The 27,712-nt window shown below is 49.5% G+C and overlaps 1 protein-coding gene and 1 long non-coding RNA gene across 2 annotated transcripts in view; one reads left to right on the plus strand and one right to left on the minus strand.

The window, feature by feature from the left end:
* LOC132829809 (complement component C7-like) overlaps positions 1-18,726 on the minus strand; it is a 68,532-nt gene extending 49,806 nt beyond the window's left edge. The window contains exons 1-5 of the mRNA XM_060847176.1: positions 18,677-18,726; positions 13,623-13,689; positions 8,713-8,854; positions 3,316-3,457; positions 47-185 (exon numbers count right to left, since the gene is read on the minus strand). Coding sequence (XP_060703159.1) covers positions 47-185; positions 3,316-3,457; positions 8,713-8,854; positions 13,623-13,689; positions 18,677-18,726 — 540 coding nt within the window. The remainder of the gene's footprint in view (positions 1-46; positions 186-3,315; positions 3,458-8,712; positions 8,855-13,622; positions 13,690-18,676) is intronic.
* Positions 18,727-24,312: 5,586 nt separating this feature from the next.
* On the plus strand, positions 24,313-25,129 carry LOC132826403 (uncharacterized). Its single transcript, XR_009645875.1, has 3 exons — positions 24,313-24,348; positions 24,444-24,488; positions 25,002-25,129. It is a non-coding gene; the product is annotated as an uncharacterized LOC132826403 (long non-coding RNA).
* Positions 25,130-27,712: the final 2,583 nt, after the last annotated feature.

Raw genomic sequence — 27,712 nt, forward strand, 5'->3', positions numbered from 1 at the left:
CCCCACCCCCCCCGCACTGTTGTGACTGTGAGGGCTGCCCTCTGACCTGGAAGGTGTATTGCAGGATGCTCTCTGGGAGACGGTAATGTTCGCGGTTATCCCCACTCAGCACCTTACGGCACGTCCCCCCAAAATATTTGGTGTTGATGACTGTGCCCCGAAATGTTCCTTTAACAACATCGAAACTAGGAGAGGATTATCATGGTCAGGTCAATCCTTTCGTCAATCAGATCGAATCCTCCCACAGCCCCGAGTACCCCCTCCCCATCACCCCCCCAGTATAATTCCCCCTCCCACAGCCCCGAGTACCCCCTCTCCATCACCCCCCTAGTATAATCCCCCTTCCACAGCCCCGAGTACCCCCTCCCCATTACACCCCCAGTATAATCCCCCTCCCACAGCCCCAAGTACCCCCTCCCCATCACCCCCCCAGTATAATTCCCCCTCCCACAGCCCCGAGTACCCCCTCTCCATCACCCCCCTAGTATAATCCCCCTTCCACAGCCCCGAGTACCCCCTCCCCATTACACCCCCAGTATAATCCCCCTCCCACAGCCCCAAGTACCCCCTCCCCATCACCCCCCCAGTATAATCCCCCTCCCACAGCCCCGAGTACCCCCTCCCCATCACCCCCCCAGTATAATCCCCCTCCCACAGCCCCGAGTACCCCCTCCCCATCACCCCCCCAGTATAATCCCCCTCCCACAGCCCCGAGTACCCCCTCTCCATCACCCCCCTAGTATAATCCCCCTTCCACAGCCCCGAGTACCCCCTCCCCATTACACCCCCAGTATAATCCCCCTCCCACAGCCCCAAGTACCCCCTCCCCATCACCCCCCCAGTATAATCCCCCTCCCACAGCCCCAAGTACCCCCTCCCCATCACCCCCCCAGTATAATTCCCCCTCCCACAGCCCCAAGTACCCCCCTCCCCATCACCCCCCCAGTATAATTCCACCTCCCACAGCACAATTCCCCCCTACCCTCCGCCCAGTATAATCCCCCTCCCACATCCTGGTCTCCCCTCCCACATCCCCCCTCCCCCCCGTATAATCTCCCCCCTCTGTATAATTCCCCCTCCCACAGCCTGTTCTCCCTACCCCTTCCCACCCACCCCCGTATAATTCCCCTCCTCCCCACAGCCCGGTCTCCTTCCCTCCCACCCTCCCCCCCCCCGTATAATCCCCCTCCCACAAACCGATCTCCTCTCCCCCATCATCCCCGCTCTGTATAATCCCCCTCCCACAGCCCGGTCTCCCCTCCCCCACCACCCACCCCCCTCCCCAGTATAATCCCCCTCCAATCATCTGGTCTCCCCTCCCCTCCCCCACCTTCCCCCCCCCCCGTATAATCCCCCTCCCACAACCCGATCTCCCCTCCCCCATCATCCCCGCTCTGTATAATCCCCCCCCCCCACAGCCTGGTCTCCCCTCCCCCATCATCCCCCATCTGTATAATCCCCCTCCCACAACCCGGTCTCCCCTCCCCCATCACCCCCCCTCTGAATAATCCCCTCCCACAGCCCGGTCTCCCCTTCCCCATCACCTCACCTTCTGTATAATCCCCCTCCCACGGCTGGTCTCCCCTCCCCCCCTTCCTCCCCCCGTATAATCCCCCTCCCACAACCCGGTCTCCCCTCCCCCATCATCCCCTCTCTGTATAATCCCCCTCCTACAGCCCGGTCTCCCCTCCCCCATCACCCCCACCCCCCTCTGTATATCCCCCTCCCACAGCCCGGCCTCCCCTCACTTCCCCCCCCCCCCCCATATATTACCCCTCCCACAGCCCACACACTCTCTCACTCACACTCTCACTCTATCACACACACCCATTCCAATTTGCCTATCGGACCAACAGATCCACATCAGATGCCATATCACTTGCCCTTCACTCCTCCCTGAAACATCTTGACACCAAGAACAGCTATGTGAAAATCCTACTCATTGACTACAGTTCAACCTTCAACACTATTATCCCCTCGAGACTGATCACTAAACTTAGTGATCTCAGACTAAGCCCCACTCTCTGTAACTGGATCCTCAGTTTCCTGACCCACAGGCCACAATCAGTGAGGATTGGGGACAATATTTCATCCTCACTAACACTCAACACTGGAGCCCCCCAGGGGTGTGTACTCAGCCCCCTCCTGTACTCACAGTATACCCATGACTGCATCGCCAAGTACCAGACTAATGTCATTTACAAGTTTGCTGATGACACCACCATAGTCGATCGCATCTCAGAGGGTGACGAAACAGACTACAGATGGAGGTGAAAGACCTGGAAAAATGGTACACTGAGAACAACCTAGCTCTCAATGCCGGCAAAACCGAGGAACTCATTATTGACTTTCTGTGGGATGTTACTCATGTCCCCGCTACACATTAACAGCACAGAGGTGGGACGGGTGGAGAGTGTCAGGCTCCTGGGAGTGATCATCCACAACAAATTTTCTTGGACTCTTCATGTGGACGTACTGGTTACAAAGGCCCAACAACATCTCCCCTTCCCCAGGCAGCTGAGGAAATTTGGCATGACGGCGAATACTCTGGACAACCTTTATAGGCGCACCATCGAGAGCATTCTGTCTGGGTGTATCACTCCCTGGGATGGAGACGGTTACGGAGAGTGGGGAACACGGCCCGGACAATCACAAAGGCCAACCTCCCATCTATAGAATCCATCTACCAGGCCCACTGTCAGGGAAAGGCCGCCAGCATTCTCAAAGATCCATCCCACCCTGGCAATGTTTTTCTACAACCTCTACCCTCGGGGAGAAGGTACAGAAACCTATACACACACACCAGCCGGTTTCACAACAGTTTCTACCGCACTGTTGTTAGAATACTGAATGGACTCACAAACTCTTAACATTCGCCTGTACCTGTGGTGTTGCTTTTGTCGCTGTTTACCTATTATTTACCATCTGTGCGACTTAACCCTGTGATCTGCCTGTATTGCTCACAAAACAAAGCTTTTCACTGTGCCCCGGTACACGGGACAATAAATTCAATTCAATTCACTCTCTCACACACACTCACTCTCTTTCACACTCACTTTCTCAAACACACTCTCTCTTACACACACACAGTCACCCTCACACACACTCACCCTCTCACACACTCACCCTCACACACACTCACCCTCACACACACTCACCCTCTCACACACTCACCCTCACACACACAGACACAGTTCCGACGCACACTCACAAATGCCCAATCAGTGACACATGGAGACTGAATGCTCCCTATTCCTGTCTAAGGAAATGTTCTTGGAGCGTGCTGTGGTCTCCCTGATCCCAGTGGCTCCTTACCCACGTCCAGTCAGCTCAGCCTGAGGGGGGATTTTATCGATGTCACACGCCATCTTGCGATCACCGCAGTTCATTTCGTCTGCTCCATCTCCCTCACAATCCTCATCGCCATTACACCGCAGGCTCTGACTGACGCACAGGCCTGTAACCACAACCACAGGTACCATTTACACTCACCAGGCTCACAGTCACAGGGGAAAGCTCCCTCTACACTGTCCCCAGCAAACACTCCTAGGACAGGGACAGCATGAGGTTAGGTACAGAGTAAAGCTCCCTCTACACTGTCCTCATCAAACACTCCCAGGACAGGGACAGCACAGGGTTAGATACAGAGTAAAGCTCCCTCTACACTGTCCCCCGTCAAACACTCCCAGGACAGGGACAGCACAGGGTTAGATACAGAGTAAAGCTCCCTCTACACTGTCCCCATCAAACACTCCCAGGACAGGGACAGCACAGGGTTAGATACAGAGTAAAGCTCCCTCTACACTGTCCCCCCATCAAACACTCCCAGGATAGGGACAGCACAGGGTTAGATACAGAGTAAAGCTCCCTCTACACTGTCCCAGCAAACACTCCCAAGACAGGGACAGCACGGGGTTAGGTACAGAGTAAAGCTCTCTCTACATTGCCTGGTTTCCCAGTTAAAAATCACACAACACCAGGTTATAGTCCAACAGGTTTATTTGGAAGCACTAGGTTTCGGAGCGACACTCCCTCACCAGGTGGTTGTGGAGAATAAGATCATAAGGCACAGAATCTAGAGCAAAAGATTACAGTGTGATGTAACTGAAATGATATATTGGACAACCCTACGTTGTTAAGTCTTTCATCTTTTAGAATGGGGGGGTGCAGGTTTCGTTTATCAATATGTAAATCCCAGAACTTCTGCAAAGTAACATTCCCAAGATAACTTAAAGTTTTGTAAAGAAAAGTGACATCTCAGCTCAGACAATGCATTAAAGGTGAGAGGTTAGAGTCACAGAACAATACAGCGCAGAACAGACCCTTCGGCCCTCGATGTTGCACCAACTTGTGAACTATTCTCAACTCGTCCCCCTACACTATCCCATCATTATCCATGAGCTGATCCAAGGATTGTTTAAATCTCCCTAATGTGGCTGAGTTAACTACATTAGCAGGCAGGGCATTCAATGCCCTTACCACTTTCTGGGTAAAGAACCTGCCTCTGACATCTGTCTTAAATCTATCACCCCTCAATTTGTAGCCATGCCCCCTCAAACTAGCTGATGCCTTTTTCCTAAGATGATGACTTTCACTGTCTACCCGATCTAATCGGTAGAAACAATGACTGCAGATGCTGGAAACCAGAGTCTGGATCAGTGGTGCTGGAAGAGCGCAGCAGTTCAGGCAGCATCCGAGGAGCAGGAAAATCAACATTTCGGGCAAAAGCCCTTCATCAGGAATAAAGGCAGAGAGCCTGAAGGGTGGAGGGATAAATGAGAGGAGCTCTATCTCTATCCTCTGATCATCTTGTATGTCTCTATCAAATCCCCCCTTAGCCTTCTTCTCTCCAATGAGAACAGACCCAAGTCCCTCAGCCTTTCCTCATTAGACCTTCCCTCCAGACCAGGCAACATCCTGCTAAATATCCTCTGCACCTTTTCCAATGCTTCCACATCCTTCCTGAAATATGGGGACCAGAACTGTACACAATATTCCAAGTGCGGCCGCACCAGCGTTTTGTATAGTTGCAGCATGATATTGTGGTTCTGAAACTCAATCCCTCGACGAATGAAACCTAACACACTGTATGCCTTCTTAACAGCACTATCCACCTGGGTGGCAACGTTCAGAGATCTGTGTACATGGACTCCAAGATCCCTCTGCACACCCACACTACCAAGAATCTTTCCATTGACCCAGTACTCTGCCTTCCTGTTATTCTTCCCAAAGTGAATCACATCACATTTATCTGCATTGAACTCCATTTGCCACCTCTCAGCCCAATTCTGCAGTTTATCCAAGTTCCCCTGCAACCTGTAACATTCTTCCAAACTGTCCACTACTCCACCGACTTTAGTGTCATCTGCAAATTTACTAATCCATCCACCTATGCCTGCGTCTAAGTCATTTATAAAAATGACAAACAGCAGTGGTCCCAAAACAGATCCTTGTGGCACAGCACTAGTAACCAGACTCCAGGCTGAATATTTTCTATCAACCACCACTTGCTGCCTTCTTACAGAAAGCCAGTTTCTAATCAAAACTGCTAAATCACCCTCAATTCCCTGCCTCTGCATTTTCTCCAACAGCCTACCATGTGGAACCTTATCAAAGACTTTACTGAAGTCGATGTACACCACAGCAGGTCAGGCAGCATCCCAGGAGCAGGAGAATCAACGTTTCAGGCATAAGCCCTTCTTCATTCCCGAAACGTCGATTCTCCTGCTCCTTGGATGCTGCCTGACCTGCTGCGCTTTTCCAGCAACACATTTTCAGCTCTGATCTCCAGCATCTGCACTCCTCACTTTCTCCATGTACACCACATCAACTGCCCTTCCCTCATCTACATGCTTGGTCACCTTCTCAAAAAAACTCTGAGGTTTGTGAGACACGACCTACCCTTGACAAAACCATGTTGACTATTTTCAATCAAATTGTCTGTCTGTTTCCCAGCCTGGAGTCAGACTGGTTCTGACTCAAGTAGGAATTTATAAAATGAATTGACTGACTGCATTGATTACCTGCAGATTGTGTGTGTTTTGAGCAAAAGAGAATGTATCTGCAAAAGGAAATTCACCGCATAGACGTATATCTGTGTGTGTGTGTGTGTGTGTGTGTGTGTGAATGAGAAAGAGAGAGTGATGTGCACATGTGAAAGAATTTGTGTTTGTGTGCGTGCATGGTTGGTAACGGGTGTGTGTGATGGAGTAGAATCTGTGAGAGACTGTGCGCATGGGTGTGATTGTGGGGGGGTGTGGGATTTATGTGTGTGTGAGAGAGAGGGTCTGCGTGAGTGAGACAGCATGTAAGAGTGTGTGTGTGTGTGTATGTGTGCGTGTGTGTGTATGTGCATGTGTGCATATGTGTGTGTGCATGTGTGTGTGTGCATGTGTGCGTGTGTGTGCGTGTGTGTGCATGTGTGTGTGCGCGAGAGTGTGTGCGTGTGTGCATGTGTGTGCGTGTATGCATGTGTGCATGTGTGTGCGTGTGCACATGTGTGCATGTGTGTGTGTGCATATGTGCATATGTGCATGTGTGTGTGCATGAGTGTGTGTGTGTGTGTGCATGTGTGTGCGCGTATGTGCATGTGTGGGTGCGTGCCTGTGTGCATGTGTGTGTGCGTGTGTGCATGTGTGCGCGTGTGTGTGCGCGAGAGTGTGCGTGTGTGTGCATGTGTGTGCACGAGAGTGTGTGCATGTGTGCATGTGTGTGTGCATGTGTGCATATGTGTGTGTGCACGCGCGTGTGTGTGTGCGCGCACGTGTATGCATGTGTGTGTTCATATGTGTGCGTGTGTGTGCAGTGCATTGGGGGTCACCTGCAGTGTGACATGAACCCAGGGTCCCAGCTGAGGCCATCCCCATGGGGACCAAACCTGGCTATCAGCCTCTGCTCAGCCCACTCTGTGTTGCTGCCTGTCCCAAAGTCAGCCTTGGAGGATGGTCACCTAAATGTCCAATGCCCCTGGAGCACGGTTCATTGGTGAGACCAAGCAGAGGCTATGGTAATGGATGAGTGGACACCGAACAAAAATCACCAGGCAGGAGGGTTCCCTCCCAGTTGCAGAACACTTCAGTGGTCCAGGACATTCGGCCTCAGATTTTCGTAGGTCTGACTAAATGCCTTCTTCACTATCCTATGTACCTGCGACTCCAGTTTCAAGGAGCTATGAACCTGCACTCCAGGGTCTCTTTGTTCAGCAACACTCCCTAGGACCTTACCATTAAGTGTATAAGTCCTGCTAAGATTTGTTTTCCCAAAATGCAGCACCTCTCATTTATCTGAATTAAACTCCATCTGCCACTTCTCAGCCCATTGGCCCATCTGGCCCAGATCCTGTTGTAACCCTCTTCGCTGTCCACTCCACCTCCAATTTTAGTGTCATCTGCAAACTTACTAACTGTACCTCTTATGCTCGCATCCAAATCATTTATGTAAATGACAAAAAGTAGAGGACCCAGCACCGATCCTTGTGGCACTCCACTGGTCACAGGCCTCCAGTCTGAAAAACAACCCTCCACCACCACCCTCTGTCTTCTATCTTTGAGCCAGTTCTGTATCCAAATGGCTAGTTCTCCCTGTATTCCCTGAGACCTAACCTTGCTAATCAGTCTCCCACGGGGAACCTATGCGGTGAATTTACGTTTGCAGAATTGTATTTACAGACACATTCTATTTTTGCTCAAAAAGCACACAGTCTGCAGGCAGGCAATCCATGGAACATTTTATAAATTCCTTTTCGGAAACAGAACTAGTCTGACTCAAGACTGGGGCTCAGACAGACTCTAACCTCACGCCTGTCTGAGCTGAGATGTCACCTTTTTTAAAATTAAAACTTTAAGTTATCTTGGGAACGTGACTTTGCAGAAGTTCTGGGATTTACATATTGATGATCGAAACCTGCAACCCCCATTCTAAAAGATGAAAGATTTAACAATCTAGGCCTGTCCAATATATCATTTCAGTTGAATGACACTGCGATATTTTGGTCTAAATTCTGTGCCTTATGATCTTATACTCCACGACCACCTGATGAAGGAGCAGCACTCTGAAAGCTAGTGCTTCCAAATACAGTAGCGCCTCGACATACGAACGACCGTGCTCACAAACAAATCGGTTCGCGAACAGGATTGTACGTAAAACTTTGCTTCAATGTACGTATGAAAGTCAAGGTCCGAACGAAGGTACGAACACAAAAAACCCGTGTGCGACCACGTGGTTTCATTGCTCTGCTTTGCCACGCGTTTGTTGAACGCAAAAGCTCTCGGTCCCCGCGTGATCCCATTCAGTTTGTCTTTGGCGCGTGCGCTGTGAACAGCTGTCCATGCATTCTTACACTATCCAAACAACGGGAAAAATTGATTCAGTTTGTGAACGTTTCAGTTCGTGAACCGGGTCCCAGAGCGGATTAAGTTTGTAGGTCGAGGCGTGACTGTAAACCTGTTGGACTGTTCCCTGGTGACGTGTGATGTTTACAGCCCAGTCCAACACCAGCTTCTCCAGATGATGAATTCCCAGTGTTTGTGCCCCCCATCCTGACCTCAGAAAAGCCCAAGGCAATAGGAGTCCCTGCTGTTTGCCTGCGGAAGGGTTTATGAATGAGCAGTTGTGGAGAGTTGGCCTTGCTCTCTGAGCCAGGGGATTGGTCAGTGGGATTCTCTCTAATGGCCACCCTCCCCCTGTGAAGGTGAGAGTGTGCGGATACAGAACCTGAAGCACATCGGAAATGCTCTCCACATCCCTCGTCCACTGGGCAGCCTCTGGTCGCTGAACAGGACTGGAACTGAAACTTGCTGCCCAGGCACTGGCGCCCTCCGAACTGAGCATAGTCCCTGACTGATCGCCAGCGAGTCTGTAACAGCGTGTACACAGTTAATCCAACAGTGTAATCCTCCAACACGGCCCCACACCCACACCCACCCCATACTCTCACACAGACAGAGACACACAACACACACACACACACACGGACAGACAGACAGACAGACACACACACACACACACAGACAAACACACACACAGGGACAGACATACACTCACACACACACACACACGGACAAATACACACACACAGACAAATGCACACTCACACAGACACACACAGACAGACACACACTCACACAGAGACAAACACACACACACACACACGGACAAATACACACTCACACAGACACACACACAGACAGACACACACTCACACAGAGACAAACACACACACACACGGACAAATACACACTCACACAGACACACACACAGACAGACACACACTCACACAGAGACAAACACACACACACACACACACGGACAGACACACAGTCACACAGAGACAAACACACACACACACACGGACAAATACACACTCACACAGACACACACACTCAGACAGACACACACACACAGACACACACTCACACAGAGACAAACACACACACACGGACAGACGTACACTCACACACACGGACAAATACACACTCACACAGAGACACACACACACCGACAAATACACACTCACACAGAGACAAACACACACACACACAGACAAATACACACTCACACAGAGATACACACACACGGGGACAGACACACACACACACACACACGGACAGCCACACAACTGTTTGTGTTGGACACCATATCTCACAAGGGTCCAGCTCATTCCACCTTCCAGAACTTTCCACCATCTGTTTATTCTCCTCTGAAACCTGTCTCAGGCCACACCAGTCACTCACGGGCGTGGTCAGTTTGATACAGAGTTGGGACGGGCTGGGTTAATAAAGTCAGCAAGCAGCACATTCCGAGTTAATCACCACGGACTGCCCATTCTCCAGGCTCAGTCCCTCCTCCCTCAATCCTGACTGTATCTCACCTCCTCACACCTTCTGCCAGTATCACCAGGTCTCCTCACTCCCCTTCACCCAGGCCCCTTTGGACAAGTCAATGAGAATATCTCCTGAAGCCTGTCCACCATCTACAAGGCACAAGGCAGGAGTGTGATGGAATACTCCCCCCCTTGCCCTGGATGGGGGCAGCTCCAACAACACTCAAGAAGCTCAACACCATCCAGGACAAAGCAGCCGCTGTGTGATTGGCCAATCCTGGATAAAATCCCCAACAAATTCCCAATGGAGATGTATCCCAAGGTCCCTCTGATCCTCAGGGTCCTGTTGTCCATCGTGTATTCTCGTGCCCTGTTGTCCTCAGAAACAGCGGCACAAATCATTGGGAACGAATATGATTTGGTAGCCATCCCGGAGACATGGTTACAGAATGGTCATGACTGGGAATTAAATATCCAGGGGTACTGGACATTTCGGAAGGACAGACAGGAAGGTAAGGGAGGTGGTGTAGCTCTGATAGTCAAGGACAAGATCAGAGCAGTGCTGAGAGATGACATAGGCTCAATGGAGCATGAAGTTAAATCCCTTTTGGGTGGAAATTAGGAATTCCAAGAAGAAGATGTCCCTGATAGCCCACCAAATAATGACATCACACTGTGGTGAGAAAGTGAGGACTGCAGATGCTGGAGATCAGAGCTGAAAATGTGTTGCTGGAAAAGCACAGCAGGTCAGGCAGCATCCAAGGAACAGGAAATTCCTGATGAAGGGCTTATGCCCGAAACGTCGAATCTCCCGTTCCTCGGATGCTGCCTGACCTGCTGCGCTTTTCCAGCAACACATTTTCAGCTATCACACTGTGGTGGCCACTAAACAAGGGAATAGCTAAGGCCTGCAAAAATTGTCCTGCAATGACCCTGGGGGATTTTAATCTCCATGTAGATTAGTCAAACCAGCGCAGTCAGGGTAGCCTTGAGGAGGAGATGGGTGAGTGTATCCGAGATAGTTTTCTTGAACACCATGTAATGGAACCGACGAGGGAGAAAGCGACCATAGATCTGGTCCTGTGTAATGAGACAGGAATAATTAATGATCTCATAGTCAGGGATCCTAATGGAAGAAGCAGTCACAGTATGGTTTAATTTAGAATACAAATGGAGAATGTGAAGATAAAATCCAATAGAAGGGTCTAGTGCTTAAACAAGGGAAACTACAATAGAATGAAGGAAGACTTGGCTAAAGTAGACTGGAATCAAAGATTTTATGTTGAGACAGTTGAGCAGTGGAGAACTTCCAAAGCAATTTTTCAAAGTGCTCAGCAAAAGTATATTCCAGTGAAAAGGAAAGACTGTAAGAGGAGGGGTAATCTGCCTTAGGTGTCTAAGGAAAGAAGGGAGGCTATCACATTGAAAGAGAAGGCATACAAAGTGGCCAAGATCAGCGGGAAACTAGAAGATTGCGAACACTTTAAAGGTCAACAGAAAGCCACAAAAACACCTATAAAGAAAAGTGAGATAAATGTTCTTTGTTCTTAGAACATGAGAAAAAAAAACTAGCACAGAATATAAAGACAGATAGCAAACGTTTCTCTGAATATATAAAACAAAAAAAGAGTGGCTAAAGTAAATGTTGCTCCTTTAGAGGATAAGAAGGGGCATTTAGTTATTGGATATGATGAAATGGCCGAGGCATTGAACAGGTATTTTGTATCTGTCTTCACAGTGGAGGATACAAATAATATGCCAGTAATTGACAAAGAGACGGAGGTAGGTGAAGACTTGGAAACAATCATTATAACGGAAAAGGTAGTGTTGGGCAAGCTAATGGAGCTAAGGATAGACAAGTCTCCTGACCCTGACAGAATGCATCCCAGGGTACTTAAAGAGATGGCGGGAGAAATAGCAAGTGCACTGGTGATAATTTTCCAAAATTTGCTGGACTCTGGAGCAGTCCCAGCAGACTGGAAAACAGCAAATCTGACACTACTGTTTAAAAAGTATGGTAGGCAAAAGATGGGGCATTATAGACTGGTTAGCTTAAACTCTGTAGTGGGGAAGATGCTTGATTGGATTACTTACAGTGTGGAAACAGGCCCTTCAGCCCAACAAGCCCACACCGACCCGCCAAAGCACAACCCATCCATACCCCTACACCTAACACTACAGGCAATTTAGCATGGCCAATTGACCTGGCCTGCACATCCTTGGACTGTGGGAGGAAACCGGAGCACCCGGAGGAAACCCACACAGACACGGGGAGAAAGTGCAAACTCCACACAGTCAGTCGCCTGAGTTGGGATTTGAACCCGGGTCTCTGGCGCTGTGAGGCAGCAGTGCTAACTGCTGTGCCACCATGTCTATTATCAAGGAAGAAATAGCAAGGCATCTCAATAAAATTGTCCCGTTGAGCAGAAGCAGCATGTGTTCATGATGGGCATGATCCTTTCCCTGATCCTGACTCTGACCCTGACCCTGACCCTGAGTGTATTGTGTCTGACCTGCCCTGGTCAGAGGGGGACAGGGCCCTGTGTAACTGCTGTCCAAACTAATCTTTTGGAATTCTACGAAGACATCACAAGCAAGGTGGACAACGGGGCCCCAGTAGATGTGGTGTACCTAGATTTCCAAAAGGCCTTTGACAAGATGTCACACAAGATGCTGTTGCATCAGTTAAAGATGCATGGCGTTACGGGTAAAGTATTAGCATGGATAGAGGATTGGTTGACTAACAGGAAGCAAAGAGTGGGGATAAATGAGTGTTATTCTGGTTGGCATTCAGTAACTAGTGATGTGCCTCAGGGATCAGTGTTGGGACCACAATTATTCACAATTGCATAGATGATTTGGATTTGGGGACCACATGTAATGTGTCAAAGTTTGCAGATGACACTAAGATGAGTGGCAGAGCAAAGTGCGCAGAGTACTGTGAAACTTTGCAGACAAACATAGATACTTTGACTGAGTGGGCAAAGGTCTGGCATTTGGAATATTATGTTAATAAAGTCATCCATTTTGAGTAACAGTGAAAAGGATTATTACGTGAATGGTTAAAAAGTTGCAGCATGCTGCTATGCAGAGGGATCTGGGTGCCCTTGCACAAGAATCACAGAAGGTTAGTCTGCGGGTACAACAAGTAATTAGGAAAGCAAATGGAATTGTGTCCTTCATTGCTGAAAGGATTGAGTTTAAAGGCAGGGAGGTTATGTTGCAGCTGTACAGGGTGTGGTGAGACCACAACTGGAGAACCATGTGCAGTCTTGGTCTCCTCACTAGAGAAAGGTTGTACTGGTACTGGAGGGGGTGCAGAGGTTCATTAGGTTGATTCCGGAGTTGAGGGGGTTGGCTTATGAGGGAAGACTGAATAGACTGGGGTTATATTCATTGGAATTTTGAATGAAGGGGGACGGGATCTTATAGAAACATATAGGGAATAGATAAGATGGAAGTAGGGAGGATGTTTCCACTGGCGAGTGAAACTAGGACAAGAGAGTATAGCTTCAAAATTAGGGGGAGCAGATTTCAGGCTGAACTGGGAAGGAACTTCTTCACCCAGAGGGTTGTGAATCTGTGGAATTCCCTGCCCAGGGAAGTGGTTGACATTATTTTAGTAATTGTTTTTAAAGCTCCTTGAAAACGAGAGGAGTTAAGGGATATGGTGAAAACACAGGTGAGGGGATCGGAGACCATGAAAGGATCTTGTTAAATAGTGGACAGGCTCGAAGGGTCAGACAGCCTGCTCCTCCATCTCACACTCACCTCAGTGTGGCGAGAGGCTGCGCTCACTCACCTGGGTGTTGTTACAGCCCTCACACTCACTCCAGGGGCTGAACGGACTCCACTGGCAGTGGATGGCTCTGCAGGGGGAGAGGGGACAGCAGTTAGACAGGACCCTATCCCCCTCTGACCAGGGCAGACCAGACACAATCCATTCAGGGTCAGGGTCAGGGTCAGGGTCAGGGTCAGGCGTCAGGCATCAGGGTCAGGGTCAGGGTCAGGCATCAGGGTCAGGGTGGAGGTCAGGGTCTGGGTCACAATTACATTCATGGTCAGGGTAAGGTAGGGGGTCAGGGTTAGGATCAGGGCCTGGGTCAGGATCTGGTGGGGGTCAGGTAAGGTGGGGGTCGGGTTCAAGGTCGGGGTCATGGTCATGGTCAGGGAAAGGTCATGGTAGGGGTAAGGGAAAGGTCAGGTGGGGTCAGGGAAAGGTCAGGTGGGGTCAGGGAAAGGTCAGGATCAGGATCTGGGTCAGGGTCAGGATCTGGGTCGGGGTCAGGGTCAGGATCCGAATCAGGGATGGGGTCGGGGAATGGTCAGTGGGAGTCGGGGTCAGGGTCAAGGAAAGGTCAGTGGGGGTCAGGGTCAGGGAAAGGTCAATGGGGTCAGGGTCCGGGCCGGGGAAAGGTCAGTGGGGGTCGGGTACAGGGTCAGGGAAAGGTCAGTGGGGTTGGGGTCAGTGGGGGTCAGGGTCAGTGGGGGTCAGGGTCAGGGTCAGGGTCAGGGAAAGGTCAGTGGGGTTGGGGTCAGTGGGGGGTCAGGGTCAGTGGGGGTCAGGGTCAGGGTCGGGGAAAGGTCAGTGGGGATCAGGGTCAGTGGGGGTCAGGGTCAGTGGGGGTCAGGGTCAGAGTCAGGGAAAGGTCAGTGGGGATCCGGGAAAGGTGAGTGGGGGTCAGGGTGGGGGTCAGGATCAGGGTCAGTGAGGGTCAGGGTCGGGGTCAGTGGGGGTCAGGGTTGGGGTCGGGGTCAGTGGGAGTCAGAGGGAGTCAGGGTCGGGGTCAGTGGTAGTCAGGATCGGGGTCAATTGTGGTCAGAGTCGGGGTCAGTGGGGGTCAGGGTCGGGGTCAGGGTCGGGGTCGGGGCTGAGGTCAGGGTTCAGACAGTCACTCACTCTAAGACATGCTGACAATCACCGAGTCCCTGACAATAACCTTCTCTCTCCATTCCTGACCATCTCACTGACCTGGCTAAACCTACTCTCCCTCAGCTCACAGGGTCCTCTTCAACCTCCAGCCCCTCCCCCTCACCCCCTCCCCCATCCCTCACCCCCTCTCCTGTCCCTCACACCCCCTCCCCCATCACTGACTCCCTCCTTCCTCATCCCTCACCCCCTCTGCCCCCTCCCTTGCCCCCCTCCCTCACACCCCCTCCCCCTCCTCAGACCCTCTCCCCCTCCCTCGCCCTCCTCCCTCACACCCTCTACCCCCTCCCTCAACCCCCTCCCTCACACCCTCTCCCCCCTCCCTCACACCCTCTCCCCCTCCCTCATCCCCCTCCCTCACACCCTCGCCCCCCTCCCTCACACCCTCACCCCCTCCCTCATCCCCCTCCCTCACACCCTCGCCCCCCCCTCACACCCTCACCCCTCCTCAGACCCTCTCCCCCACACTCGCTCCACTCCCTCACATCCTCTACCCCCCTCGCCTACCCACACCGTCGATCCCCTCCCTCACACCTTCGCCCCCCCTCCCTCACACCCGCTCCCGACTCCCTCGACCCCTCCTACACACCCTCTACCCCCTCCCTCACCCCCTCTCCCCCCTCCCTCTCCCCCTCTCCTCCCACATCCCCTCTCCCTCATCCCCCTCCCTCACGCCCCTCCCTCACAAACTCTCCCCATCCCTCGCCCCCCCTCCCTCAAACCCTCTCCCCCTCCCTCGCAACCTCTCTGCCTCCCTCGAACCCCTCCCTCACACCCTCTCCCCCACTCTTGCCCCCTCCCTCACACCCTCTCACCCCTCCCTCGCACCCCTCCCTCACACCATCTCCACCTCCCTCGCCCCCTCATCCCCCTTCCTTGCACCCGCTTGCCTCTCCCTCGAATCCTCTCCCCCTTCCTCGCCCCCCTCCCTCATCCCCCTCCATCACACCCTCTCCCCCCTCCCTCGCCCCCCTCACACTTTCTCCCCCTCCCTTACACCCTCTCCCCACTCCCTCACCCCCCTCACACCCTCGCCCCCTCCCTCACCCGCTCACCCCTCTTCAGACCCTCTCCCCCTCCCTCGCTTGACTCCCTCACATCCTCTACCCCCTCACTCGCCCCCCTCCCTCACACCCTCTACCCCCTCCCTCAACCCCTCTCCCCCTCCCTCTCCTCCTCTCCTCCCACACCCCCTCTCCCTCATCCCACTCCCTCACCCCCCTCCCTCACACCTTCTCCCCCTCCCTCGCAACCTCTTCCCCCCTCACCCCCCTCCCTCCCTCACACACTCTCCCCATCCCTCGCCCCCCTCCGTCACACCCTCTCCCCCTCACTCGCAACCTCTTCCCCTCCCTTGAACCCCTCCCTCACATCCTCTCACCCCTCCCTCGCCCCCTCCCTCACACCCTCTCCCCCTCTCTCGCCCTCTCCCTCACACCCTCTCTCCCTCCCTCGCCCCCTCATCCCACTTCCTTGCACCCTCTCGCCCCTCCCTCAAATCCTCTCCCCCTCCCTCGCCCCCTCCCTCAACTCCCTCCCTTACACCCTCTCCCGCCACCCTCGCCCTCCCCAGACCCTCTCCCCCTCCCTTGCCCCCTCCATTGCACCCTCTCCCCCACCCTCGACCCCCTCCCTCGCCTCACACCCTCGCCCCCTCCATCACACCCTCTCCCCGTCCCTCTCCCCTTCTCCCCACTCCCTCTCCACCCTCCCCCTCCCTTTCCTCCCTCCCTTGCGCCCTCCACCCCCTCCCTCTCCCCCTCCCTCTCCTCCATCCTCACCCTCTCTCCCCCTCCCTCTCCCCCTCCCTCACCCTCTCTCCTCTCCCTCTCCCCCTCCCTCACCCCCTCTCACCCCTCCCTCCCCCCTCTCCCCCTCCCTCTCCCCGTCCCTCTCCCCCTCCTTCACCCCCTCTCCCCCTCCCTCACCCCCCATCCCCTCACCTCTTCTCTCACACCCTCTCCCCATCTCACAAACCCCCTCCCCCATCCCTCACACACCCTCCCCATCCCTCAACCCCACCCCCATCCCTCACCCCCATCACCTCATCCCTCACACTCCCTCCCCCCATTCCTCACCCCACCCCTCATACCCCCTCCCCCATCCCTCATACTCCCTCCCCATCTCTCTCACCCCCACCCCTCATACCCCTCCCCCATCCCTCATACTCCCTCCCCATCTCTCTCACCCCCACCCCTTATACCCCCTCCCCCATCCCTCATACCCCCTCCCCCATCTCTCACACCCTCATCCCTCACACCCCCTCCCCCCATCCCTCACCCCCATCCCTCACACCCCCTCCCCCCATCCCTCACCCCCATCCTTCACTGTGGGAGGACATTGGAGCACCTGGAGGAAACCCACACAGACATGGGAAGAATGTGCAAACTCCACACAGACAGTTGCCCGAGGTGGGAATTGAACCTGAGTCCCTGGTGCTGTGAGGCAGCAGTGCTGACCACTGTGCCACCGTGGCACCCCTTAATGACCTCTGAGACTCAGAACGATTTGTATTTAACAAGGTGATTGTGAATTGAAACATTATAAAACATCCTGCAAGATGACCAAATGTTCACAAGCTGCAGTAGTTGGTTAATGAATTGAAGAAGTCCCAAACACACACAAACAATGAAATGATTTCAAAAATACAGAGGCAAAAGCTTTTGAAGTTTGTGTCTTTGGAAGAACAGGGAATGTGTCCAAACACTGTTCAGTTTCCTGACCGTGAGGATGCAGTCACTGCATTCCTGTTTGTTACTGCAGTTACACGGGATCACCACCAGCTCCAAGTTCCCTTCCAAGCCACCCACTCTGTACCGACATGGAAATATATTGTCGTTCGCTCACTGTCACTGGGTCACAATCCTGGAATTCCCTCCCCAGTGGCATTGTGAGTCTCCCAACATTTACACCGACTGATGATGAAAGCAAGGACTTTTTGCTGCCTTGTGGAGAGCTTTGTTGTCAAACAGTCACTGCCATAGTTTCTGGAAGGTTGAGCTGTCTCAGCTGACCCAGTGTTGGATCTCTTCCCCAATGGGCATTGAGAAGCAGAGTGCCCTCGTGGTCACCTATGGGCTGGACTGAGACTGGCAATGATGGGCAGAGCCAGTGATGTCAGCCCTGGGCACCCTTTGGAGGGAGGTGCCTCCCAAGCTACTGAGAGTGCTAAATGTATCCCGGAGTCTTAGCATATACAAGAGGTAGAATATTGAACTGACCAGTGATTTGTGTTTTGGTTTAGCAACACTCAAGCATTGACCAAGTCCCTTGTTTGCAGCATTGAAGAGATCAAGGGTGGCTTGCTAGTTGGGTGCAGAATGTGAAAACAACAGTGATGTTAGCAGTGCGTACTGCATCTTATGTGGGTCTGTTGTGGTCATTTTATTATTGGCATGGATGAGACTGAGGTTGAGAGATTTCTATCTGGGCCGTGTTTAATCCTGACACCAGAGGTCAAAGCTGCTGTTTGGTAGATTATAGATAATATGGAGCTATCACACAGCATTGCTTTACTCTGGTCCTGTTCCTTGAAGCCATCCGTTCCTGAAGATGTCAAGTCATCCCAAAGCAGTTGCAGAATTTGGAAGAAGTTTCTGGACATTCCAAATTTTAAGAGTATGTCTCAGCAAGTGATTTACTGAGTCATCTGCTGTGATCAGGTTGAGAAATGTAATACAGAGTTCCTGGTGTTGTTTTTGACATTTTACTTGGATTTGTCTGACAACAAAGGTCATGTTGGTGATTCCATTGGAAGGTTTAAAGCTGTAGTGTGTCTTTGGGAGGATTCCCACAGCCATAGGAAGTGGGAGGGTCAGGAGAATGTGTATCAGGATGTTCTCCACTAAGGACAAGATGCTCCACCATTTAAGAGGATCATGTCTGAGCTTGTAGTTCAACACCACTTTCCTGCACCATCCCGTTACCCCTCAATGCTTTTAATGCCGGGAAATCTATCAATCTCATTCATGAACATACTCAATGGTTAAGCTTCCACAGCTCTCTGATGAGAGAATTCCCAAGATTAACTACTTCAAAACGATAAATTCCCCCTCATCTCAGTTCCAACCACCTATCCCTCATTCTGAGACTGTATTCCCTGGTTCACGACAGTGTATGACTCTCACTCTGTAACAAGGGAATCTTTTTGTTGATATGGAAATCCGATCCGTTCACCACATTCCAGATGGGATCTCACCAAAGATCGATATAATTGCAGTGAGGTGTCAGGAATTAAGGGAGGGCCACACCAGGAGTGAAGGAAGGCCTGAACCAGGAGTGAGGGGAGGCCTGCAGCAGGAGTGAAGGAAGGACTGAACCAGGAGTGAGGGAAGGCCTGCAGCAGGAGTGAAGGAAGGACTGAACCAGGAGTGAGTAAGCTACCCTAGATCTCTTCAATGCTTCTAAGGGTTGTACCATTTACTGTATACTTCCCTCTTGCATTAGACCTTATGCATCACCACATGTCTCTCAAAATTAAATTACAGCAGCCATTTCTGTGCCCAAGTTGACAGCCTTTATATGTCCTGCTGTATCCTCTGGCAATCTTCCTCACTATCCAAAGCTCCTTCAATCTTTGTGTCATCTGCAAACTTACTAATCATCCCACCTACAATATTCTCCAAAATATTTATAAATGTTGTGAACTAACAGGGGCCCCAACACTGACTCCTGTGGATCACAAATGGTCACAGATTTCCAGTCAGAAAAACACTCTTCCACCACTACTCTCTGTCTTCTATGACTAAGCCAATTCTGCATCCATCTTACCACCTCTCCGCAGATCCATGTGACTTCAATTTCAGTATCAGCCTGTCATGAAAAACTTTGTCCAAGGCCTTACGAAAGTCCCTGTGGACAATATCTATCACCCTGTCGTTGTCAATCATGAAACTTGCTCAAAAGGCTGAATCAAGTTTCTGTGACATGACCTTCCTGCACAAAACCATGTTGCCTCGTGTTAATAAGAAGATATTTTTTCAAATTGTGGAAAGCCAATCATTAAGAATCTTCTCCAATATTTTCCCTACCACGGACGTAAGGCTCACCAGCCTGTAAGTTCCTGTATTATCCCTGTTGCCCTCAAACAAAGGAACAATGGTGGCTCTTCTCCAGTGCTCTGGGACCTGTCCTAGGACTAAACAGAATCCAAGGATTCTGTACAAGCTCCCAACAATTTGCTTCCTCACCTCAATGAGTCAGAGGAGGCAAATCTCTGTGTCTTTATATTAAAATATCTGTTTCCGTACCCTCCATTTACCAAAGTAAATGGAAAACCATCCTGTACAATGTTTCTAAATGCAGACTTGCTGCAGTGCAATCTTTGAGACTGGCTGCTGCTTTCCATCACTTCCTGATGACATTGGCTTCCTCTTTGAGCATGTGGCACCTTGTAGCCCTGTATAAATCTGCTCACTGACAGCCCCTCCCATTCTTCAACAATTACTGTACCTTACAGCAGTGTCCTTTTGTGGGACTGGAGTCACATGTAGGCCAGACCAGGTATGCAATGGGATGCATTGAAGAAGGAAATAAGGAGGGTACAGGGCTAAAGGGTGGGACCAACAAATCCAGTGAACCTTGAATACTGAGGAATACACAGCATTGGATGAAGGGAAAAGGGAGGCTTATGGCAGATTCTGATAATTCAAAACAGTAGCAATTTCTGGAGGATTATAAAATGTGCAAGTGGGAAATTAAAGTGGAGATTCGGAGTGCTCAAAGGAAATATGAAAGTATACTGACAGGTAATATAAAGAAGCATCCAAAATATTTAAAGGAATATTCATGGTAAAAAGACAACAAGGACCATGGTTGTAATTGAAACTTGAACCCAGAGGATATATGAACCCAAGCTGTAATTGACAACTTTATGTTGGTGTTCAGACGTGAGAGGGATGATTTTGGTGTAGAAATCGGGGAGATAGTCTGTGATAAGATTAAAGAAATTAACAGAGAGAGGAACTGCTGAGTGGTATGGGCAGCAAAAAGTAGATAAATCTCCAGGGCAGGATGAAATGTATCTCAGGTTGTTGAGTGAGGCAGGGGAGAAAATAGCAGGGGCTTTGGAAATAACTTTCCATTCTTCTCCAGCTGCAGGAGAGGTGCTGGAGGACTGGAGGACAGCCAGTGTGGTACCTCAAGAAGTGAACAAGGGATAAACCAGGAAACGTCAGGCTAGTCAGTCTAAACTCTGTGTCAAAACATGTGGCAGATCAGGTTGGTGAACGGCTAGTGTCCAAAACATTGTCCCTCCTGCTCCTCAGTTGCTGCCTGAGCTGCTGTGCTTTTCCAGTGCCACACTGTTTAACTCTGACTCTCCAGCATGTGCAGATGTGTAGAATTTGATGCATCTTTTTAATGCAAAGGGAGATAGATTTTAAAAGAGATCTTATTGAATGATGGAGCAGGCTCGAGGGGCCAGATAGGTAGCATCTGCGGTGCAGGAGAATTGACGTTTCGAGTATAAGCCCTTCATCAGGAAGGATCTTTCTTCCTAATGGAAGGCTTCTCGAAATGACGACTCTCCTGCATCTCAGATGCTGCCTGACCAGCTGTGCTTTTCCAGCTCCACACTCTTCGACTCTAATCTCCAGCATCCGCAGTCCTCACATTCTCCTCAAGGGGTCAGATAGCCCTCTCCTGCTCCTATTTCTGATGTTCTTGTGTCTTCTTGGATTTCGGCAAAACTTTTGACCAGGTTCCACATGGGAGAACGATAGCAAAGGTGAGAGCTCATGGGATCCAAGGTAATTTGGGGTAAATTGGATGCATAATTTTCTGACTGGCAGGAAACAGAGGGTGATGGTCGAGGGGCATTTTTGTGACTGGAAGTGTGTGTCCTGGAGGATCCCACAGGGGTCACTGTTGGGGCCCTTGCTATTTGTGGTTTGTCATAAATGATTTAGACTTGAATGAAGAAGGGTTGATTAATATGGTCCCAGATGATAAACAAATAGTTGGGGTAATAAATATCGAGGAGGATAGCCTTAGACAACAAGAGGATCTATACGGGCTGGTCAGATAGACTGATCAGTAGCAAACAGTATTCAACATGGATAAGGGTGAGGTGATACACTTGGGCAGGACAGAAAAAGCAAAGTAAGACATAATGAGCAATAGGACTTAATACAGAGCAGTGAGGTTATGCTGGAACTGTATGAAAAATTGGTTAGGTCACAGCTAGAGAATTATGTGAAGTTCAGGAATCCACATTATGGGAGGGATCTGGAGAGGGTAAAGAGCAGATTTGCCAGGATGTTCCCTGGGCTAGAGAGTTTCAATTCTGAAGAGAATTTGGATAGATTGTTTTCTCCAGAGAGGAGGAGATTGAGAGGAGATCAGTGACCATGGGGCATTAATTTAAGGTACGGGGCAGGGCGATTGTTTTTATTCAATCATGAAACATGCATGTCACTGGCTGGCCAGCATTCATTGCCCATCCCTTGTTGATCTCTTGAGAAGATGGCGATGAGATGCCTTCTTAAACCGTTACAGTCCACGTGCTGGAGGTTGACCCATAATGCCTTTAGGGAGTGAATTCCAGGATTGTGACCGAACACGAGTGAAAGAGTGATGATATATTTCCAAGCCAGGATGGTGAGTGCCTTGGAGGGAATTTGCAGGTGGTGGTGTTCCCATTGATCTGCTGCCACTGAATGTTTAGCTGGATGCGGTCGTGGGTTGGGAAGGTGATGTCTCAGGATCTTTGATGAATGTTAGAGGTTTATCGGAGATGTGAGGGAAACCTTTTCACTCAGAGGATGGCGGCAATCTGGAAGTCATTGCTTTTAAGGGTGACACAGACATGAAACCCTCATAATGTTTAAGACCTGTTTAGGTGTGCACTTGCAATTTCGATGTATAAGGCATTGGGCAACTGCTCGATAATAGAATTGGAAAGGGTAGATGGTTGGTTTTGACCAGCATGGACTCAATGGGCCAAAGAGCCTTTTACTGTGCTCTACATCTCTATTACTCTATGATTAAGACCATTAGGGGTCTTGTGGTACAGTGGTAATGTCCCTCCTTCAAAGCCAGGAGGTCTCCGTGAAGTCCCACTTGATCCAGAGGTGTGTAATAATATCTCTAATCAAGGTGTTTGAAAAATATCTCCAGGAAAGTATTATTCACTTGAAATACCTGGCAATAGGCATCAAAGTGCCACATCTTAGCATGGTGAGGGGATGGTAAGTGGGTTGTGGAAGGGGGAGCATAAAAGGTATGCCTTAGCAAGAGGCACACTTTGAATTTAACTCCCAATAAGTTCCCTCATGTAAACTGTGATCCCCAATATCTCTGAGACACTGTGAACCGTGATTCTTTAAAATCATGGACCGACTGGATGTACATTGTGGAGGAGCAGGATGTGTTTCCCTCTGCAATGGAGGGGATTGGCTCAGAGTGCTGGGTGCAGGGTTTGTAACCTGACCCATGGGACTGTGGGAAAATTGGAAACCCTAGGATAGGGTTGGGAATCATGGAGCTGAAATGATTGAATGAAACGCCCGAAACGTTGATTCTCCTGCTCCTTGGATGCTGCCTGACCTGCTGCGCTTTTCCAGCAACACATTTTCAGCTCTGATCTCCAGCATCTGCAGTCCTCACTTTCTCCTTGGGAATCATGGAATCAGGAAACCCATGGGAAGGCATCTGAGACTTCCCGAGATGGAGAAAGTGGAAAGATCGTTTATGCTCTTCTTTTCTTGAGAACTTCAATCAAATCATCCCACACCTTCCAGTGTAACAGGATACAAACATAATTTGTGATCCCACACCTTGTAATTTAACTCTGTGAGACCTGATGTCATCATTCTGCACCACACTCTTTCTCAGGTCAGAATATCCTTCCCAAGGTGTGGTGCCCAGAACTGCTCATGAATTGAAAAAGAAATAAAATTAAAGATTATCCTTCTCACGTTCAAATTCTTCCACGGCATTGGGTCTGTCATCCTCATAAACTCACAGTATTTCCAAATCTGGCTCCTCCATATCCCTTCCTGTAAATGTAAACTCACCATAGTCCCAGAGGGCATCAGGCTGTTCTCTCATTAGAGAGGAAAAGCTGGGCAAACGTGAGGACTGCAGGTTCTGGAGATCAGAGTCTAGATTAAAGTGATGAAGGGCTTTTGCCCGAAATGTCGATTTTCCTGATCCTCGGATGCTGCCTGACCTGCTGTGCTTTTCCAGCACCATTCTATACTACACTCATTAGAGAGAGATGTGTGGTGGTGGTTTCACCGGACTGGAATAGTAACATCACTGGGGTCTAATTTTCAATCTCCAAGACTGTGAGAATTCCTGTCTAAACCTCTCCAACTCTCCTTCCCCCTCTTAAGTCACTCCTTAAGACATGCGTGTTGGAACACCACCTGTCCAAATAACTCGGAATATGGTTTGATGTCTGATTCTCCTGCAGTTCATTGAACATTTTCCAATGGTAAAGCTGTGATGTGAATCCATGATTCTGTATGATTCTTTGATTCTCGAGTCAGAAAGCGAATGCAGTAAGGCAGTTTCAGAGTGAATCCTGTTTGTATTACAGCTCAGCCTGACTCCTGTACCTATGCCAGCATCGTGTTTGACAGCAACAGAAAAGGTAACCAGCTACATACTTTTTTTCCCACATCGTGGGATTTCTAAACATTTAAAATACATCCTCCTCACTAACAGACTATTCTCTTTCAGTTCAAGGTGACAAGACTCTCCGGGTTGCTGATTCAGAAGAGAGTGAGTCAGGTTTGTCCTTTCCGAATCCTAATCCTAATTCTTTCTCCTATCCCAATCCCTGAAGCCCATTCTCCGATGTGTGGGACAGTGCTAGTTGGGCCTGGGTGATCCATTTCCTTGTTATTTGAGACCCCAACTTTGGGTGGCGCTATTATGGAGATTTGATCACATGACCTTAAAGCCCCATTCCCTCACCAGGATGCTGTTGTCATTGGCCCGTCGGTCTGTTCATCTTCATTAGGATGTTCCTTTACTCCACCAATCAGAAAGCAAACAGTCTCTCCACTATCCCATTGGATGACACTTGACTGTCTCTCAAAAAGCTTGTCTCTCCCAATGTATTTGTGAACGTCATAAAGAGAATGAGGGGGAAATGTACAACTGATGGAGTAAATATTTCCCTTTCCTGTAACTACTCTGATAGTGATGGGACTGATATTTGGGTAAATATGCCCCTTTCCTGTATTTACTTTTAAACTGAATTTATAATTATCATCAGCTCTGATTTCTGTCTCTTTCTAGCGGATGTAACCTATGCAGCTGTGGTGAAGACTCATTAGGAGCGAATAAGAACTGAACCTGTGTAACTGAGGTTGCATTGTTTCTCAGATCAAATTCAAGGAATGTCATGGAACTTACCAGCTCAGAAACTTGGCATTATTATTCTTCAAAAGTGTTTTTTAATTTAAAAAAAAAATTGTACCTTTTTTTCTTAGTGTATTTTTAAGTGTTTATGGGATACTGCACACTTTTGAAAGCAAGTAACCTGACACTCATTGTAAGTGTTGTTTACACAGCTGCTGGGTCAGACAGCAGCAGAAGAAGGTGCAGACGAACTGGAGACATGGACAAGTGGCGATTCAGCCAGAAACAACTATGTGATTGGTTCCCAGATAATTGAACAATTTGTGGATATGAACATGACAGGGAGAAGCCATCCGACCTCCACTTTCTGAGGAACTGTTCATCATCTGTAGCACAGTGGCACAGTAGGCGGCACGGTGGCACAGTGGTTAGCACTGCTGCCTCACAGCGCCAGAGACCCGGGTTCAATTCCCGACTCAGGCGACAGACTGTGTGGAGTTTGCACGTTCTCCCCGTGTCTGCGTGGGTTTCCTTCGGGTACTCCGGTTTCCTCCCACAGTCCAAAAGATGTGCGGGTCAGGTGAATTGGCCATGCTAAATTGCCCGTAGTGTTAGATAAGGGGTAAATGTAGGGGAATGGGTGGGTTGCGCTTCGGCGGGTCGGTGTGGACTTGTTGGGCCGAAGGGCCTGTTTCCACACTGTAAGTAATCTAATCTAATCTAATCAGCTCTGTTCCCGGCAGGAAAAGCTACTTTAAATCTGAGGATAACCAGCTGATTGTCTTTTCCTTCAGCAGTTGCAGTAAGTTCTGACCTTTAATGAGTAAGTCAGACCTTTTATAAGCCACACACTGTATCTCTAGTAAACCAGTGACAGCATCTGGAGAAGCAGCATTCTGATCAGCACAAGAATCATCTCAGCGGATCCTGCAAACAGGGATTGGCGAAACTGTTTTCTGTGTGTTCCTTCCACTTTAGTTTCTGTCTGTGTGTCTGTGTCTGTGTGTGCACACACACGCGTGTGTGTGTGTGCACGCGCGTGTGTGTGTTTCTGTGTGTGTACAATATGTGCTTGCTTTTAAGGGGACTTGGTTCATGAGCATCTTAGAGTTTTAACTCATGTTGTTATAGCTCAATGGTCCATCATTTTTCTGTGGAATTAGAGTCTATTTATGTGTGATAAATAGTAATCCTTGTGAAATCCAGAAACCTAGTCTGTGCCTTCTGTCATCTTTAGTCTAAAACTCAGGAGAATGTTATGGACTTCTATAAAAACTAACTTTTGTGACAACTCAGGGAATAATGCAACTTGATTTTAAACATGCTACCTCAGTGAGGCAGAACAGTATCCATCCATATGTAATAGACCTCACTTGGAATATTGTGTCCAGTTCTGGTCGCCCTGCTATAGTAAAGATACAGAGAGTTGGGAGAGGGTGCAAAGGAGGTTTACCAGGATGCTGCCTGGACTGGAGAGCTGGCCTTATGAAGAAAGATTGAATAAATTCGGACTTTTCTCTCTGGAGAGGAGGAAGAAGATGAGACCTGATCAAGGTGTACAGAATAATGAGAGGAATAGATAGAGGCAATAGCCAGAGAATTTTCCCCTGGGCAGGATTGACTGGTACGAGGGGTCATAGTTTGAAGATATTAGGAGGAAGGTATAAAGGAGACGTCAGAGGCAGGTTCTTTATGCAGAGAGTTGTGAATGTATGGAATGCATTGCCAGCTGTGATGGTGGAAGCAGAGTCATTGGGGACTTGCCTTAAAGGGTCAGTTTCAAGTACCCTACCACACAGAGTGCACAACAGGGGGGTAACCACAGGATGTCTACACTGGTCTAAACTACTTAACTGAACAAAGAATTCTCAAGTGCTTGTATTAATAGGTGAGCTTAAATATTTTACAAATAAAAACAAACAAACTATCCCAACCACTGAAAGCGGCAATGAATTGATAAGTGCATCCTGGATTATTTGATGTGATGAAATAGCTCTTGCTTGTGGTCCGTGGTTACCCTGGGGAGAGATCTGTTGTTATCCTTGTTTAATAGCTGAACTGTTTTGACACAATACAATGGATATGCTCAGGATGTAGATGACCTCCCCCTCCTCCACTTTTTTTTTAAACAAAAACAGAACATGGTAATGTGAATCCCAGGTGGAATGTTAGATTGGGGTTAGAGGCCTATTAGGCTCCAACCTTGGTTTCTAGCGGTAGAGGTTAGGACTGTTTAAATGACCTGACCATGATGTGGTTAGGAGAAAAACAAAATCTGAGACAAGGTGGTCATGAAGACCAATGTTTCAAAGACGAGTGAATGTGTCGGGGCTTGCAAGAGATCAATCATTGAAATATAAACGAAAGTGAAGCTGGCCTGACTGACAGAGACCAGTTTAAATGTGGGTCATAGAGATGAAGGTGAGGGTACCATGAAGAATCTGACTTGGAGATTCTATCCAATGAGCAGAAAATTGAAGAATTATAACTTGGTTAAATTCCTCAGCGTGCAGAGGAATAAAGCTGGAAGAGGTGTGAGCTGCATGAGAGTTTTGATCACCAGAAACAGTTGCACCTTCCCTTGAGTGGCTATCAGGAGCTGTTTCTTCACTTGGATCATTGAATCAGTGCATTTGTCAAAGAGACAC

The sequence above is a fragment of the Hemiscyllium ocellatum genome, chromosome 2, assembly GCF_020745735.1.
Source record: "Hemiscyllium ocellatum isolate sHemOce1 chromosome 2, sHemOce1.pat.X.cur, whole genome shotgun sequence".
Lineage (NCBI taxonomy): Eukaryota > Metazoa > Chordata > Chondrichthyes > Orectolobiformes > Hemiscylliidae > Hemiscyllium > Hemiscyllium ocellatum.